Source organism: Kryptolebias marmoratus, linkage group LG6 (genome assembly GCF_001649575.2).
Source record: "Kryptolebias marmoratus isolate JLee-2015 linkage group LG6, ASM164957v2, whole genome shotgun sequence".
Lineage (NCBI taxonomy): Eukaryota > Metazoa > Chordata > Actinopteri > Cyprinodontiformes > Rivulidae > Kryptolebias > Kryptolebias marmoratus.
In genome coordinates, this window is record NC_051435.1 from 14431662 (window position 1) to 14450112 (window position 18451).

At 36.2% G+C, this 18451-nt stretch overlaps 1 protein-coding gene across 1 annotated transcript in view; it reads left to right on the forward strand.

Annotated features, from left to right (window-relative positions):
- Positions 1 to 3859: 3859 nt before the first annotated feature.
- Positions 3860 to 18451, forward strand: part of LOC108232348 (cholecystokinin receptor) — a 32865-nt gene continuing 18273 nt past the window's right edge. The window contains exon 1 of the mRNA XM_017410087.3: positions 3860 to 4013. Coding sequence (XP_017265576.1) covers positions 3860 to 4013 — 154 coding nt within the window. The remainder of the gene's footprint in view (positions 4014 to 18451) is intronic.

Here is an 18451-nt window from a genome sequence, read left to right on the forward strand (position 1 = left end):
CAGAGTAACACCAGTTAAATAATATGTGTAATATGTGTAATATGATGTACTGACCCCTTCTACACTAATCTGGATATTAAACTGATATTTTTTTTTCGTTGTCCAGGCAACAAAACTCCATTCACAAGATTCAAACAAGTTTATAAAAATTTCCACTTTAAAAAGCATTTTTAAACATTTTAAATGTTGAAACTGAGAAACCTAAAAGCAGTAGTTCAGATCTTTTTGAAGTGGAGTTTTATAGAAATGGTATAAACAATATCTTACCTGCTGCAGATAGCTCTTGAACAACCTTAAGTTGGAGAAAGAAAGTTTAATTCTGACCTGATTGAAGAGCTGATAAGTAGTTCAAGTGAGCCCAAAACTGAATTGTACAATTTTTGTACAGTATTTTTATTAACATGGTGCTTAAATACCTACAAATCATCTCATTCTTTTTTTTCCACACTTCATAGAGTGCATTGATCTCTTTGGAAATAGGGATGCTGCTCTCAGGTAAAAAGCAGGAAAATTTAAGAATCCGTCCAAGTCTCTAAGGCACTGGTCTTGCCGTTTGTCGCTCAGAACCAGATATTTACTGTATGCGCCTGCAGACCCGGCACTTAGGATGTTGATGGGTTGCTGCTCTGAGCTTCCCCATTAAGAAGCATCACAGTAACTCCAACCCTGCAGCCCTACACTCTCTGTTGGCCTGGAACGATGTTTGAGCAATCGATCCCCGGGGTCCAGGAGCCACGGGCAGAGCTGAGTGGAAGGAGACAGAAATCTGCTTCAGCTCAGCTTAGCACTGATACATTCCCTATCCATTACCTGCAGTCACCACCTGCTGTTTAATGTCTTTCCGCAGCACTGGCTGCCTGTATTGATGAGCCTTCCGGAGCTGTGGTTGTTTATTTGATCTGTAACATGACCTGAGTGTGTTTACAGCAACGGCAGCAAAGTATGGGGATACTAAACCACCAGAAGATGCAGATGCGAGATGTGAAGCACCACCCCAGAGGTGATTATCTTCAACTTGTCCTCATCAGCAGTGGAGCATCAGTAATCAATGCCCCATGCCATGCCAGCGATTAGCACACTCAAAAGGGAGCACTAGTCTCTCTTCTCGCCTTGATTGGCGTCCTCACATGGCTTGTTTATCTGGGCTAAGTGGCTCTGCACATGACCTGCAGAAGCCACTTACACCAAGAGAGATTACAGAGGAGGTGCTTGAAATAATGGCCTCGTTTTTTTTTTCTCTCTCTCTCGCTCTCTCTCTTTCTTTTCTCTGAGTCCTTTGACTGTTTGAAGGCCAAGCAGATGCTGCCCTCTCCTCTCAGCAATATCACACCTCAGACAACAGTGTTACTTTTTAACCTTTCAAGTTTACAGATGGCACAGAGGAGACAGTCGTTCTTTAAGGCTTACAGAAAAAACATTTAACCCGTCGGGGCCTGAGGCTCATATTGCATTTACTGCTCATTGTCAGCTGTGAGACAGTCTTAGTAAAATATGTCATGTTCATAGACAAAAATCTTGACATAATTAGTTACAATGTTAGACTAATACAATTTGAAACTAAAAAAATTATCATATTATTTATCTAGCTGCTACGCAAGTGTGATAAAAGTGAACAATTTTTACTCTAAGGATTAAAAAACTTTATAACACTGTAAGTTTATGTATCCTCATCATCAGGTTGGAGTAAGATTTTATAAAGCTTCACAAAAAACATGACATTAAATTACCACAATTAGCATATAAAATACCCAATCACTGCAGGAATATTAGAAGCCACATCAGTGCCCTGTAAAAAAAAATCCTCAATTGCAATAATATGTAGTCTTTAAAATAAATAAATGTAGGGTAAACTTGACATTAAACCTGGCTGATCCCAATTTGTGTTGGATTTTTTTCTTCTAAATGTATTTAAAATAAAATAATTGAGTTAAACAGCCACAGGTAAAAGTGTTAATGGCACATTTAGAAAGCTTTGTAACTTTTTTTTTATCAAGAACACTCAGTCAAATTTTTAAATTTAAACAAAAATTAGGGAAAAAAGTGAGCATCCTATTGATCCTAGTACATAAATAGAAAACAGAACTGACCTAAATTAAAATCAGCAGGTAGGAGCTTTACAAAAATCAAAAACTGGAACCAGCCAAGAAAACAGCAAATTGGTGCATCCCTACATTTGACCTCTTTTAAATAAATTGCATATTGAGCTGGTTTTATACTAAGTTAAGAAAACCGGGCTGCAAGCAGGTTTGGAAAATGTCTTGTAAGACAAACATAAGAAATGCAATCCCCTGTTTATCCATAGTTTTACTAGCTTCCACACTAAGTGTGGCACACTTGAACAAAAAAAAGTCCTTGTTTATGTTTCTTTTCTTTTTTTGTGTGTTTCTTTGAGATACTTTAAAACAAATTAATTGCAAAATCAACTGAGTTGCACTTTGCACAAATTTACAACGACAAATACAACAACAAACTGATCAGTTGTTTTATTTCTTTTTATTTTCTTACTTATAATACTGCTGTTGTCTTTATGTGACCACGTCAGAAGAACAGTGAGTCATGAACAATACAACCAGGGCCGGGCATCATAAATGTGTTGATGGCTGCAGCAGGAATGTAACCAGTCTCTTTAAAGAGCTCTTCTCTTTGAGAGCCCTCAGAATGATTAAATAGGCCATGACTTGAGTGCGTTCTATGACATTTTTTTGTTGTCATTTCCTTTCAAAAACAACCTGACTGATTTATTTTTAAAGTGTTTTTCTTGGACCCAACTTCATGGGCAAATTATTTAGGAATGACTGTAGCAGGAAAATGCACAAATAAACCAAACTGACTGAAGATGCTGGCACAATTTCACTTCATCCACAGAATGTGAGGTGTTCTCTGAGGCGATTCTCTGACTCACCGCCTGAGGGCAGCAGTGAGCCTGTGAAAGCGTTTCATCCGCTTTTGGTGTAAAAGCATCAGATCAGCACGGATTTAACAAGGTGGAAACGATCCTGCAGTCAATTAAATCAGCAGACAACTCAAACTGCAAATCAAATTAGTGTCGACACACGAGGAGCTTAACACCGGAATCAGGCTGTGTGAAAACATCCCGGCCGTTTAAATTCCCCTGCAGAGGTTTTCGTTTTTCAACTCAATCATGTGAAACTTGTGAATGTCTTGATTTTTACTGTAACCACTTGGACTCCGAGGCGGAAATAAACAGGGCACTGAGACGTCAGAAGAAGTAATTTCCATGTTCATTAGATTTGTGTGATAATTCACCTTCTCATTTAAGAAGCTGCTCATTATTTTAAGGGACAAAAACATTATAATTCGTAACTGAGCACACGTTTGGGCACCAACTTAACCTACAGCACACGATGTTTTTATTAAAGATTTAATATGACTGGTGGGTGGTAAACAGAGTCCACAACGCACACACACACATGCAGAGACACACACACACACTCCGCATGGTATTAGACATTCTCTCTCCTCTGCGCTCACTCGCTCTCTTCATTCAGGTCATTTGGCAAAAGGCGCAGCATTGCGCCGCGCTCCTCCCTTCAGAGCGCACTCATCCTGAACAGGACGCATCTTTAGTTACATTTTAGCGAAAATAAAACAAGCAAAAGGAAAAATTCACCTGCATTTTTTTATTATTTCTTTCTTTCTTTCTTTCTTTCTTTCTTTCTTTCTTTCTTTCTGTAACTCGTAAGGGGACTATGGCTGCTGGAGTCCAGTTAATTATTTATGTTTTTACCCAGGATGGCTCAGCAGAATCAGATAAAAAGTTGATGTGACGATTTGGTTTACTTTGTGACAAATTAGACAGCGTTAAGTGGCGTTAGAAAAAAACACCTGGGTGAAAGAGATGGAGGTTTTTGTGCGAAACGAGACGTCCGTGAACTCGGAGTGCGCCGGAGCGCTGGCTGATGCGCTCCAGAACAACGGCTCTTTGGAGACAGTGAACATCTCATGTGGCAACGCGTCCGCGCTCCTCATTCCACAGCGCGTCAGGCACAGAGGTAAGACACGAGGACCCTGTTAGAATCAACACCAAATAGTGACAACAACACACAAGGTTTGGCACGATGTGGCGCTTTTGACGATGAAGGTCTGTGGCGTCAAATATGTTTTTTTATTGTTATTTTTTCCCCAAATGTGAATAAAGGAGTTGAAGGGAGTGGAATAGATGATTATTCACGAGGAAACATGTCTGTGTTTTTTCTCCTTAAAGATCAAGTGAAAAAAAATAAAAGCAAGGTCTAATTTATTGGTTGTTTTAATATTTATCACCCGCCGCTGAAAGGCGAAGGCGGACGATTATGTTTTTGCCCTTGTCCATGTGTGCGCGCGCGCGTCTGTCTGTTACCAGAATATCTCACGATCCACTGAACGGATCTGGATGAAACTTGCAGAAATTATTCACTGGATATATATCTACATCTGCCTAACTCTTGGAATCAAATCAATTCAAGATGACCGCTACAGCAATCAATATGTAAAAACGACCAAATTTGCTATAACTCAGTCAATATTACAGATAATGACCTATAATTTGGTGTGGTAGTAGAGCGTTATCCACAACAGATACTTTGAGCGCTAATAAATTGCACAGGATATTGAAATAAAATTAGCCATTAACTAACTCGCTCTGTCTGTTGGAAAGCTATCTCATGAACCACTGGACAAAGTTTAATGAAACCTTAAGTAAAGAATTAAGAGATGAACATCTATAAAATATTGGGTTTTGGAGCCAATCCGTTTCAAAATGGCCACTACAGCTTACTGATATCAGAAAACACATAATTCAGTCAATGCTAGAGAAATTGGGCTAGAATCTGGAGTGGATGCAAAGAGTCATTCACAGCACACTCTCCAAATGCGACTCATTATACAAAATCTTTGCTGAAATTGTTTTTGCATTAACTACTGGCTTCAACCCTGTTTCTCTGTTAGCAAAATATCATATCAACCACTGGATGGAGTTCAATGAAACTTTCAGAAAGTAATTATCTATAAGTGATTAATTTTTGGAGTCAGTCAAATGGCTGGTGCAGCTGGGCAACACAAAAATGGCTACAACTCAGTCAGTTTTACAGATGTTGAGCTAACATTTGGTAGCTGAGAGACATGAACACATGACATCTCATGATACTACATGAATTTGTGCATTACATTATTTTCAAGGTTTGACCAAAATGGCTACAACTACGTCACTTTTTAAACAATAAATGATTTTGTCTAAAACTGGCATGAAAGGCAACAAACGATGTGCATTCCTTCAAAGAATGCAAGGTCCTTTTTTGACTTCATTCTTTTCAAAACCACGCCAAAGTTTAAAGCTATTTCTCTGTATTTTTCCGTGAAACGCACGTTGTTCCAGTCGTGCAGGGATTTGAGAAAAAACAGCGACAGTTGTTTCTAATCCTGACCACAAAACAAATTTATATCTAAAAAAAAAAAAAAAGTAAAACGTGGGCTGTGCCTCATGGTCACGATGCTCCAATCTCCTGTCGGTAGCTTTTTAAAGCATTTCAAAACATTTCCTTTTGATAAATTGGGGCTATATAAAGAGCATGTCATCAACACAGACTGCAAAAGTCGCAAACAAGAGGAGAACAGATTTTTGGAAAGTGTTAGTCCAAACAAAATTTATTAAAGCATGTGATCAATGAAGGATTTTTCATTTCATGACGGCTCATTCATTTCCCTCTCATTCACCTTCAAAAATCAGCTGTTATTGTTTTCTTCTTTGATGCCAGCTGTGCGTCACTGTTTCCCTGACGTCTGACACAAACCTGAGAACCTTCATTAGTGCACGGCTGCTTCACTTATCAACACTTTAAATGAGCGAGAAGAGAGAAGGAAGGTGTTTATTGGCTTCTGATCTGTTCATTAAATATGTGTGTATGTATTTTTTTTGGGGGGGTGGGTATTATGTGCCTGTGCAACCTAAGGGGCTGGGAGATTTTAAATACCAAATCAAAGACAGTTGTCAGCTGCGACCCTCCACATCATTTAAACCAAAAGATTATCTTTACAATGCATACATTTTAGGTTGGATCTAACTGAAATTTGAATTTAAAAATAAAGCCACCCAATCTCTTGAAAAAAAGTCTACTTTTGGGAACTTTTAGCTTATTAAATGACATCAAATGGCTTTTTTTCCCAATCTGTTTGAAAACAATACCTAAATTACTTTTTATATATTATTATAACAAACCTTTATTTGCACATTTAGACATAAGATTTCAGAATGTGTATGGTTAATAGCGTAAAGGGATGATTATTTTAATCTTTTGCATGTTAAGGCGATATAGGATCTCTTAAACTCGTAAACCAAAGTGCTTTACAACACATAATAATAAATAAATAAAAAGATAATAATAACTCGTTAACTGATCAGAAATAAACTGAATTTTGGTGGTCCAAAGAGCTATCTACAACAAGTAAGATGTTAGGTGTTCAGAGGTGTTCAACCCCACTTTAAACAAATTTGAGGTATCACTTGAAGATGTTTTCACAAATGAACACCTGAGATGTTGCAAACAATGTAAAGAAAGATTCTGGTTTCAATTTTGTCCGCAGCTGCTTTAAACCAGGAGACTGCTGGAGATGTTGAAATTTGAGGGCGAGGTTGCAGGACACCCTGGGGCCAAAGCAAGATGCAGAAAGAGTGAAGGTTTTCATTCTCTTACTGACATGTTCATGGAAACTTCATAGGGTTCCTGTTGAAATTGAACATGTTCTGTATGAAGGTACTCGTGAGAGTGAGTCTAAAATAACAACTCAGCAGTAAAAGAACATGAAGCAGCCATTTTTTTTAATTACAGGCATTTAAACTCCTACACTCACTCATGTAAGTGCTCCAGAGTATTTGATTCTATTCACACAGTCTCACCTGCTGCTTTTCCACAAAATATTTTTTTTTGGGGGGGGGGACTGACAGAATACTCTTTGCAGAAATGTTGCAGACATTTAAACTCACACATGCCCCCCCCCCTTACAACCAGCTAATATAAAAAGCTCGATGTAATGACATCCCCTTTCCTCTTCACCCAGTTTCTTCTCCAATCGCAGTTGNTTTATTTTAAGGTGAAACATGTTCAGTGGGGTGTATTTAAATGAAGTCCGGTCTCTTGTGTCTGCCTTATCTTAACCACAAACATTCTTAACCCTCCTGAAGCCCTCGTAAGTGAAGAGAGGAAAAGATGCCGTCGTAACTTCGGGTCAATTTGACCCAAATGTCACGGGAGGCTTAAGTCATTTCTATGTTTAACTTCAATTTTTTTTACAATTGATTTAATTCTAAAATTATATAATTTTAACCAATTAGTTTTACTTTTTAAAAGTTTGGCAGAAGTTAAATAATAACTAATAAATTTATAAAATATGGAACTATGAAAGGGATGTTTACAATTGATATGGACACTTTTTGAACACATTCATTTCTCAAAAATGTATAAATTTAAAGGTGTCTTGACCCCTTTTGATGGAAGCACCAAGTAAAATTGTTTAAATTTGGCAAACTGAGCAAAATAAAGCCCAATTAGTGCAAATATCTGTCTTCATAAGTAAAAAAAACACACAATAAAACGTTTGAGCTAAACATATGTGAAAATGTACACGTGTCTCACCAACCTGTAAAAGTTTGTGCATGAACTAGAGGTTTCTATCATGAGAGGAAAAATATTCATATATAGATAATTAAAAATCAAAAAAATGAGAGCGTCAGACCAGTTCCAGTTGCCGTCGCTGTCATTATTCACACCATCACTCTCAGCATTTGATTCCTTCCCTCATTCTTCTCCCGTCTCAACCCATCACTTTGTGTTGATGCCTGAGGTTAGTCACAACCAGTCAGGATGAGCTGCATTCCACTAATTTCAGGCGTGGAGCATGAAAGCATTCGCATCATTTATAAAGTCAGTAGTCACAAATTAGTTCTTTCTTTTTCATTTACAAAAAAATAACAAAACTTGCTGTGTTTGCAAAATCAGCTTTGAGTGCAATTATTCTGCCAAAAAGAACAATTAAGAGATAAAGTAGCAGCAACACGTACACAATATAAATGTAATTCAACAAAAATTAAAAAAAAATTGTGCAAATATTCATGTTTTGTGTACATTTATATTATAGATACTAGCATTCATCCTTGAACCATTAATAATACTGACACATCAGAGGGAGGTGAAGCCTTATCATGCTCCTGTTACTCAATCACAAAAACCCAACCTTTGTTTTTTTTCTGGAGTTGTTCTCAATGATTTTGTAAAAGAAAAATGCTAATGCAGACCACACCTATCAGAAAAGGGGAGAACTCTGAAGTTGTTCCGAGTAGACTGGACAAGCTTTGACGCCCTCAGGTGCAACTAAAGGACAGAGATAACTGAGCTGAAAGGGAAGGAGGGGGACGTGAGGAATCGATCCATCAGAGCGATGGAATAAGGTGTTTTTGTACTATTGAAAGGGGCCTAACTGGGAGTGGTCTTCTCCTCCAAATTTGATTATTACATTATATTCTCCAAAGGTTTTTGAGACTCACTGCCAGGCTGTAACAGGTGAAATCTTGTAACCTAAAGTAAAGAAGCAAAGAGCAGAACTGTAAAATTAACAGTTAAATTATTATGCTTTAAAGCAGGGGTGGCCAATCCTGGTCCTCAAGGGCCACTATTAAGCATGTTTTCCTTGTTTCTCTGCTCCAACACACCTGATTTGAATCATGGGTGATTAACAGGCTTCTGCAGAACAAGAAGAGATAATTTAACCAGTGAATCAGGTGTGTTGGAGCAGAGAAACAAGGAAAACATGCAGGATGGTGGCCCTCGAGGACCAGGATTGGACACCCCTGCTTCAAAAAGTCTTTTTCAGTGTTTCTATCTTATTTGGTAGGGTGTGGAGTAATTTGTCAAATAGGTGGGGGGATTACTTAAAAAAAGAAGATGAAAAACAACAAAAGTGCATTTGCTAATCCTGTCAGCACTCATCTGTTTTTACAAAACACGACAAAAAGTATCTAAGACACAAATTTTACAGCCTCTCTCTCTCTCTCCCAACTCTCCTCTTAGCGTCCCCTCCCCCACCTTCTTATAATTGCCCATAATTCATTATCTCCACAGCTCACACCTTTTTATGCCACTCTGCCTGTCGAGAGCTGATGTCTTGAATAAGTGCCCGCGCCGTGGGCAAAGCCTCAAACATGTTGTTTTGTTTGCCTGCTGCTGCGACCGCAGCCCCTGCGAGCAGCGTGTTGTGGTCTGTCAGTCAGGGGAAACTGGTTTTGTTCGTTGCTTCTGTCAAACTGTTCTGGGGGAGCTTTTGTCTCAGTGACAAGACCGGGATGGCATTTACCATGTTGGATTAACTACTAGCTGTGACATTTACCAACACCTATGGTCTTAAGGCAGCGCAGCAGTGCTGACTTCTTTCTGATCGGTGCCAGAACGTGAAGGCTGGTGGGAAAGAAAGTGACAGATGCTGTTTATGTTTCAGAAGGTGGAAGTCAGCGTGAATGATTGTGCCTGAATAAAGGAACAGATGAAACTTTAAATATTCATGTTCAAATTACAAACCTCTTTATTTCATTTACAGAGAAACTGCATATCTAATAGGAGGATTGTGGTGAATTTTTTTACTTGAATTGAAATCTGCTTGAATTTCTGGTTAAATAAACACTAATAGTTTTGACTATTAGACCAACAGATGACTGCCTATATACCCTATAATGCATAAATATAGACATGCAGAAAAACATATGCTGTTGTGATTTAACCTTACACAGAAGCACTGATGACAAATAAAAATAGTAAAAGTAAGAACACACTTGTGAAAGAAACATAAAACAAGAATAGGGAAACAAAATCCCCACAAACCACTCACTTACAGCTTCTTTTTGTAAAACAATATGTTGCTGAAGTTTAATAAACATAATCTGGATTTGATTAATAATATCCTTCAGAGCTAATTTGATTTGTTATCCACCACCATGTAAGTGCCTGTTTGTGTGTGTTTGTCTGTTAGCAAAATATCTCATAAACCAGAGGTCAGATTTTAGTGAAACACTCACAGGAATAACTGGATTTACTTCTACCACAGATTAACTTTTGGCTTTCACCTGATTTAAGATGGCCACCGCAGCTAATCAACCTTTGCAAACTACAAATGACTACAAATCAGTCAATTTTACAGATACTGAGCTAAAATTTGGTGTGGTAGTAGATGAGAGTGCTCCTCAACACATACTCTGAGCGCTAACAGATTATGTAAAATGGTTGTTTTAAATTTTGGCATGCAAGGCAGCTGGCGATGTAGGTTCCTTTAAGTAATGCAATGTTTTTATTGCTGTTGTTGTTGTTTTTGTTTTTAAAGCTGAGTTCAATTCATTTTAATTGGGCCAAATAAACATTTTGATAATTGTTCTTTTTTTAATATTAGGTATTTTTTAGATGTTTTTGGGTTTATTTGTGGGTTAGACATTTCAAAACAAAAATTATTTTTATTAATCTAACAAATGCTTTATTTGGTCTTGTTGAATGCAAAAATATCTATTTGAGACAGGAATTACATAATTAAATCTGGCAAAAAAAACGTATTAATGCAATTAACAAGTAATTTAAAATGAATTCAACCAACTCAGCTAAGTGAGAATCAAAACTAAGAACAGAAAATGTGGATCCTAAAAATAATATGTTGACTTATTGCAAATATTTTATTCTGAAATAGCATAAATGGTTACTTATAAATTATACCAATAATATGTTGTGGAATATATTCATTTAAAAAAAAAAACAAGTCAATTTTTAAAGGGTTAAATTTACAAACAACCAATAAAAATAAATATTTTAACCAACCTAATTTCAGTATATTTATGTTATTCAAACACATTTATTTAAGTCAGCCAAACATGTCTTGTTTGTTTTTAGAGTGTAAAACATAAGAATATAAACTGTTCTCCAAGGAGTTGATAATTGCAGAGACTTTGTGCCAAATTCAGTGGCCAGAAGTGCCTCAAGCTGAAAATAAGATTGATAAAGTTAATATAAACAAAACTTTAACAAACTGCTATTGGGTAGCTTTCTTCACAAAAAAAAAATAAATAAAAATAAAAAAATAAAAAATAAACTATTCTTTCATATTCCCTGAAGTCTCAAGTTTAATTTTGGTGTGGTTTGCAAGAAGACAGTAAAAGAGGCTGAAAAAGTTGCAATAATAAAAAATAGCACCTGCTACTGATATGATAAATATTATAGTTTTAATCTAAAACATAAAAATTCCCTGTGGTTGTAGCAGAGATGCTTAATTAAACAGTCCTGTCAGGCTATAAAGCACAAGCTAAAATATAAAATGTTAGATTTTCTAAACTTAGTTGTTTCAATGGGTTCCACTGAACCTTGATTTTTAAAAAGTAATATTCTTTGTCCTCGCTAAATAGTTCATAGATTAATTTAAAAGAAGCCTGAGTCTTGTAAAAGCCCAGAATGCAAAATAGCTTAAAGTCTGTTCTGAATGCTGCCCTGGCCTTCTATGTAATGTACATCTGCAAAAAGTACAAAAAAGCACTTAAGGACAATCATTGCTCAGTAAAAAGAATGGTTCGTTTTGAACAAAGTGGTTGAGCTGGATTTAATTAGCAGCATTTAGTTGCTTTATTATCTCACAATCTGGCTTTAATACAAAACCTGATTATTCTGACTGATAAAAATGAACTAAAAGCTCAAAATTCAACTTTAAAATATTGTGTAATTTTACACAACACAGAATTTTTATTTTTTAGACTGTAAATGTGATTTTTTTTTACTGCTTAAGAATACAAATATTTCTACTATAAAAATGAAAGACTGAGGAAAAGAAATATTATTTTGGCTGAAAATGCCATTATTTTCTCAAAACTCGTGTTGTTACTTTGTTGTTTTTCATGTCAGGCCCATTTTAATTAGTCTGCCTTCAAATAAACTATAATACATCTTCCCTAATGCGGTATTTTGTGAATTCAGTATTAATATTTTGTATTGTTACAAAAATCATATCATGTAGCATTTGTTTTGCTTTCATTCCTTCTCAGTGTGGTAATAAGTCTGCCCGTCTAAATGTTTTGTCCCTCGGCTCCCCAGATAACAGATGTGTCTGCCACAGGTGGTGATAAACTACTCACTCTTTAATTACTATTTTTCACTGATATTTATGGACTGATCATTGATTAATGACTCATAAATTTCGTTTTGATCTGCTGTTTCTTGTTATGTTCGCACTGGTTAATCTTTGTGTTTCCCACTGCCTTATCTTTGTCTCCATTTTGATGTCAAACCAGGAAGCGTATCATGACTTCATGAGAGATTTTAGGTGAAAGCTGCTTTCTGGTCCAGCTTGAAAAGATCCATGACAATAAATCAGAACAACAAGCTGTAAAATGCTGAGCTGATTGTTAAAGCTGAGAGAAACCGCAGACCTTCACTTAAATAAGAAAGACGGACAGATCCAGTCATAAGATGGGATTGTTTTTTATTGACTAATGGTGGCCAAATTAGATTTAAGCAAATAAAATATTGAACCACTTTAAGAAGATCAAATGAATATATTTCTACAGCTAAAATGGCGTGAAAAATGTGGCCCTGTCTGTGATATCATACCAAGTTTCTGTCAGGAGGAAAAGCTTTAGATAAACTCCAAACAGTGAAGTCACAGTATTGATTTAAGGGATTAAAGAGTCAAAGTGCAGTTTCATCATAAAGTATGGATCTTTACAGTAAGGATGGAGTATATAACCATGAACCTAAAGCAAAACGTGTCTTTCCTATACATCATTTATTGTATAAAAAAACATAAGAAAAGTAAAAACCACTGCAGCTTAATACATTACTTCCATTAGAAGTTCAAAATTCCTGATATGCGAATGTCACAATCCAAGATTCATCCCTGTTTGGGGTCAGAAATTTTAGGGCTCCTGTTTTTGATGAATTGATGTAATAAATTCAGCATCAAAGCTGTGAGGTTTACTAACATCAAGCAACCAAGAATTCTTTTACCTATCTAGGCTGCAATCTGTTTTTTATTTTGATTTGTAGCTTGAAATTCTCTGCACTGAGCTTTTTTTTCCCCTCTTTTTTACTATGTTTTATTGAAACCATTGGAGTCAGCATTCCAAAGCCTTTGGTGGGATTTAGACTCAAAGGTATTTCCACATTATTTTTACCTTTCAGTCCAGAAAGCAGGCATTACATTTCTTTTTTTGAATAAACAGCTTAGGCTCTACACTCAATCCAAACACACAATATTGCTGATAACATCCTGAATAGAGTATCCTCTGAGCTGCAGCCCGTCTGGGCCAGGACACTCATGTAAAAAAATAAATTTTATATCATATCAGTGCAATCCAACGCCACAGGCTACAAAATGACACAATACAACATGATACTGCACAATACAAAACAATACAAAGTAATACAATATGATACTATAAATTTTATTGTCCCTTGTGGAAATTTGTTTTGGATTCTCTTATTTCCTGCCTAAATGAAGCTTTAAATAAGTAAATGCTTTAAGGATAGTCCAGGCTGTGCTCTGCTATGTTTAAACACAAAAAGATTCATAGGAAAGTAATTATTTAAAAAGTCCAAGTTTATTTATTTTTTCTTATTCTCATTCTTGTTGTCATTCTAGAGGATTTTGTTAGGAAACATTTATTACACATAAAAAAAGAGGTAAACAAGTTTGTTTTTATCATTTAGTTCAGCTGCAAGAGTTATAAAGTGTTACAGACGTCTGTGTGTGTGTGTCTGTGTGTCTGTGTGATGACTGACATTAATCTCATTTTTCATACTGGGAGGGGGGGTCATTTGAGCTCTCTCTCTCTCCCAAGCAGAACTAGTTTGTCGTGTATATAATGTGATTGGATTAAACTGGAATTGAAACTGACCTGTTTACTTTTCCTGTCAAGTCCCTTGAGGTGGCTTTTGCTGTCAGTTGGTGTAAATAGACTGAACTAAATTGAATTATAGTGGTCAGCAAGAGCATTATCGAGCAAGGTAAATAATAATGATAATGCCAACCACTCTACGGTGAGGAGCACTGGAGAAGCTGTGAGAAATTCTGGCCTGAGGACCCTGGGAGATGTGCTGAGAGAGTTATCATCGAGCACACAGGAAAAGCTAATTGACTTTGATTAATCAGAAGCCAGTGTAACATATTTCATTATGAGCAGGCGGGAGAGTGACGATCCAAAAAGTGAGAGCGATGCTTGCTCTTTCTCTCCCTTGCCAATCACGTGTCGGGACATTTTTATTATCCCCATGCAGATGTGTGTGCGCCCCCACACAAGCACACAAAGAACAAATTAAGCAATTTAAGTTGTTGCCATTTCCAAGTCTGCTCTGGTGGAGAAACCCTGATGTTCTCCCTGCAGCACAGCCACCATATTAGAGCTTTTTATTTGCAGAGGAGTTTGGGTGACAGATGGTGAAGCCACATGTCAGGAGATGTGTGTTTGAGTGTGTGTGACTCTGAGGGAGGGAGATGAAAGAGGGAGGGAGGAAAAAAAAAACCTGACTTCCTGATTTCCACTGAGCAGGCTGAGTCTAAATCCATTGCTAACCCTGCAAGTGATACAAAAACATGCCAGGACTGAAGGGCAGGGCAGTAAACCAATGCATAATCATGGAAAACAAACCATCAAATATTATATCTTATGTACTATAGCTGTTTAATACGATGCTGTTTCATTTCACAGCAGTGTTGTCTTATACAGCTCATTGTTATGCTGCTTTCTGATGAGCAGGCAGATAAGTGGAGCTCGGATTAGTGCCCGGCCAGCTGTACACAACACACATATTTACATTCCAGGTGGATTAGTGCAAATCAATATTGGTGAGGTGCTGGCTGAGTTAGGTTGGCTCAAACCAGGGGACATATACATAGGTATTTTATTTAGTGCTTTTCATTCACTTTGAAACATGAAAATCCCCAAAGAATGACCTTAAAGTGCCCCAGTCTGAAAACATTGATCAGCGGTGGCCTAGTTATCCCTTAATCCCTTAGCAAATTACCACAATGAAAAGGGGGAAAGGATATTCAGGAAAAAAAAGAATTAAAAGCATTATAAGGCTTTTTGTTTAGAATCATGCATAAAGTTCTAAAAATTACTGACGTTAATGACTATTTAGCGTGGTAAACATGCATAAATAGTATGCTTGATGGCAATAATACACATAATGTCATCATGATGGAACATTTTGCTGTAAAATCTTTGGACCTGACATTACTTTGACATGTTATAGTCCCTTTCCTGTAAACATTGTGTCAGATAAAGCAATAACTTCAAGCATCAAACGACACCAGAATAAATCATCCGGCTTTATGAGTCAGTCACTTTTGACAGCACAGTGATGGTTGGTGCATCAGCCTGGAGGATCGGATTTTTTGGCAGTTTAGTGCATGTAAATATACATGATCTGTGTTATAAGTCCTTTTGCTTTCAAACAAACACGAGACATTGTGAAAGATCACATTGTTTGGGGGTGATTTGCTGTTTAATTAGAGCTGTGAAACGACTTCCTCGCTTCATCTATCATAAATTCATTATAGCTTTAGAATGTATTCATATCACAACAAATGAGTTGGGATAAGATGATCATAAATTAGAGGGTGGGTGGTGGAAATGGGACCCAAAGGCAGGCAAAGGAGGCAGCAGGCAGGCAAGAAGATGAATCCAGAAACTTAAATAATCAAAGCAACAAAACTCGAACAGAACAAGAACTAGGATAACAACTCAGGGTCAAAACCAAGAAGAAATCAATAAGAAGTGACAAGAATCTCACTGAAAACCAAGGACTACATATACTGCAAGAGATATTAAATAGATAAACCGCGAGCACACTGATTTGAACTGTAATATCACAGAGACAAGAGGAAGTTAAACAACCTCTCAGGGTAAACTATTTTTACTAAATAAAATATGAAGCAAGGTACAGAGCTAAATAAAAATAGTTACAACACAATAATACGAAACATAAATAAAGAAAACATAAAAGCTTAAAAAAACAAACTCAAAAACCATGTACTAAAGGAGATAAGATGATATGAGTTAAGATGAGATATTGTTTTTTATGAATGCATCATTTTGTCTTGTATCATTTTTTTGTTTTCTTTCATCGTATGTTTTGATATATTTTTTTATTTTTATGTTGACCAGATAGGAACTGCCAAATAGAAAATCCTCTGCAGAATAAACCACCATCTTGGAGCAAACGCTACAAGTAGTAGTAGATGAAAAAAAGTAATAATAATAAAAATAAAAAATAAAAAAGGAGTAGATTTGAATTTGTCAGCTGAACTGAGAGTTCCCTGAACCAAAATGATTCTCCATCATGTAATACACTTTTTAATATCAAGCAGAAAACCACAACAAGTATTTCCAATTTCCCTGCAAATGAAGTACTCTTTAAGATGTATATCCTCTGTTGTACTTCATTACTTTCAAAGACAGTATTTTAAGGCAGGCCACTATCTTCAAATGCACCCAAATATTCAAATCATTGAATTTCTTCTATGATTTGGTTATGAGCAACTGAATGAATATGTGAATCCTGAAAAGTAAAAAAAAAAAAGTTTAATTATTGTTAGAACAGGACCATAGAGTTCTAACTTTTCTCCTTCATCAAACAGTGGATCTCGCAGAAAATATGATGATGCAATGGTTTGGCACTGTGATAACAAAGTCATTAGGATAACTAACACATCATTACTGGGCACCACAAATAGTTGTCATCACAGGGGTGGTATTATTACTTCTCAGCAGCTGCTGCCTGTCAGTAAAGAAGAGGTGGTATCAATGAATGAAATATGGATCAACCCCCAACTAAAATCCTTTATAGAGTAGTTTATCGTAGCTGCATCATATTTATATTTAGACTTTAAAAAACCTAGAAACTATTCTCAGGCAAAAACGTTTAATGCTAGGCCAATCCAAATATTGTGAATTAAGATAAGGATGTACATAGGTTGGCGACGACTTATTCAGTTGATGGAGCCAGACCACCGAAGTCTTTAATATCAATACTAGAGCTACTGATCGATCAAAAATCAGCACACTCCTTGAGACATAGGTTTTTATTTGGATAATTTGTGAACTCTTTTGGGTTATGTGAATAACAGATTTATTAAAAAACATGGTAAAGGCAACACAATTGGGTTTGAATAGCTAAAGACCCTAATTTATATTTTTAGAAAACAGTAAATGTAATTTACTGCTACCTTTGGGGACCTGCTGGTAGTTTCTTTCCTGTGTGTGTTTGCACACACACTTTGTTTGTATCTGTCAAGATCTTTGCTTATATAGTGGGGTGTGTTTTGCAGATGCAGCACACATGGGGACCTTTGCAAATTACAGAAACTTTAATGGAATATAATCGAATAGGCTACATTATTTTACACATTGCAGTATTTATAATTAAAATAGCAGCTGCCTTTGGCTTTATTGTGCAGCGGCACTTATTGTTGAAAACAGTAAAAGCAATGCGAAGGACTGAATATATAATAACTGGTTGTGATTGGCAGCCTTTGTAAGCTTTGGTAAATAGTCTGAGATAAAAAACAAACAAAATAAAAAAACAAAAAAAAGGGCAGCTGAATGGCACTTAGCAATTTACAAAAAAGAAGAAGAAGAACTTATAAAAGATTTTTTAAAGAAGTTCAACAATTCAGTGACGTGAGCTTTGTTTTCTGCAGCTTCTAAAGCTAAAAACAAGATTTTACAAAGCACTTCAGTGAAGAACATTCTGATGCAATATATATACGTATATGTTTAATTTACAAATATTATTATTAAAACAATATATGTTTGTCATCAGTTTAAATCATGCACCCTTACACAATGCAGATATTTCGCCTTTAATTTCCTGTGATGTTTGAAACATTTTATTTTAGCTTGTGTGTCCTGTCCAGATGTTTCTCAGATAAAGGGTGGAGATTTGTTGATGATCTGAATGCAGCTGTCACAGGTTGTAGTGAATTAGTGAAAGACTTTTTTGACAAATCCACATTAGTAATGCTAAAACCCTGAATATAAAGTAGTCAAGAGCTGGAATAAGCCCTACTGTGACCCCGAGGACAGCATGAGAAAGAGAGAAAAAAATGAATGAATGAAATGTTTTGGCACAGGGAATAGTTTTGTTTATAGAATAGTCCAACAAAAGCTTCAGTGCATCCAGTCCAGTCACCAGGAAAAAATACTACCGTTTCATGTGTTATGAGCACACTTTTCATGTTGACAAATCTGTTCTCGTAAGATGATTTTGAGTTTAGGTACCTTTAAATTAGCAAAACAAATTGACATTTAATAATAGCACTATTACACTGTAAAAAATAATGTATTTTTAGCTGTAATAATGACCTTTGAAGCCTTGTCAAGTATTATTACCTGAGCCAAACCACAAGAAGTAAGGTGTGTCTCAATTTTCCTTATATCTTC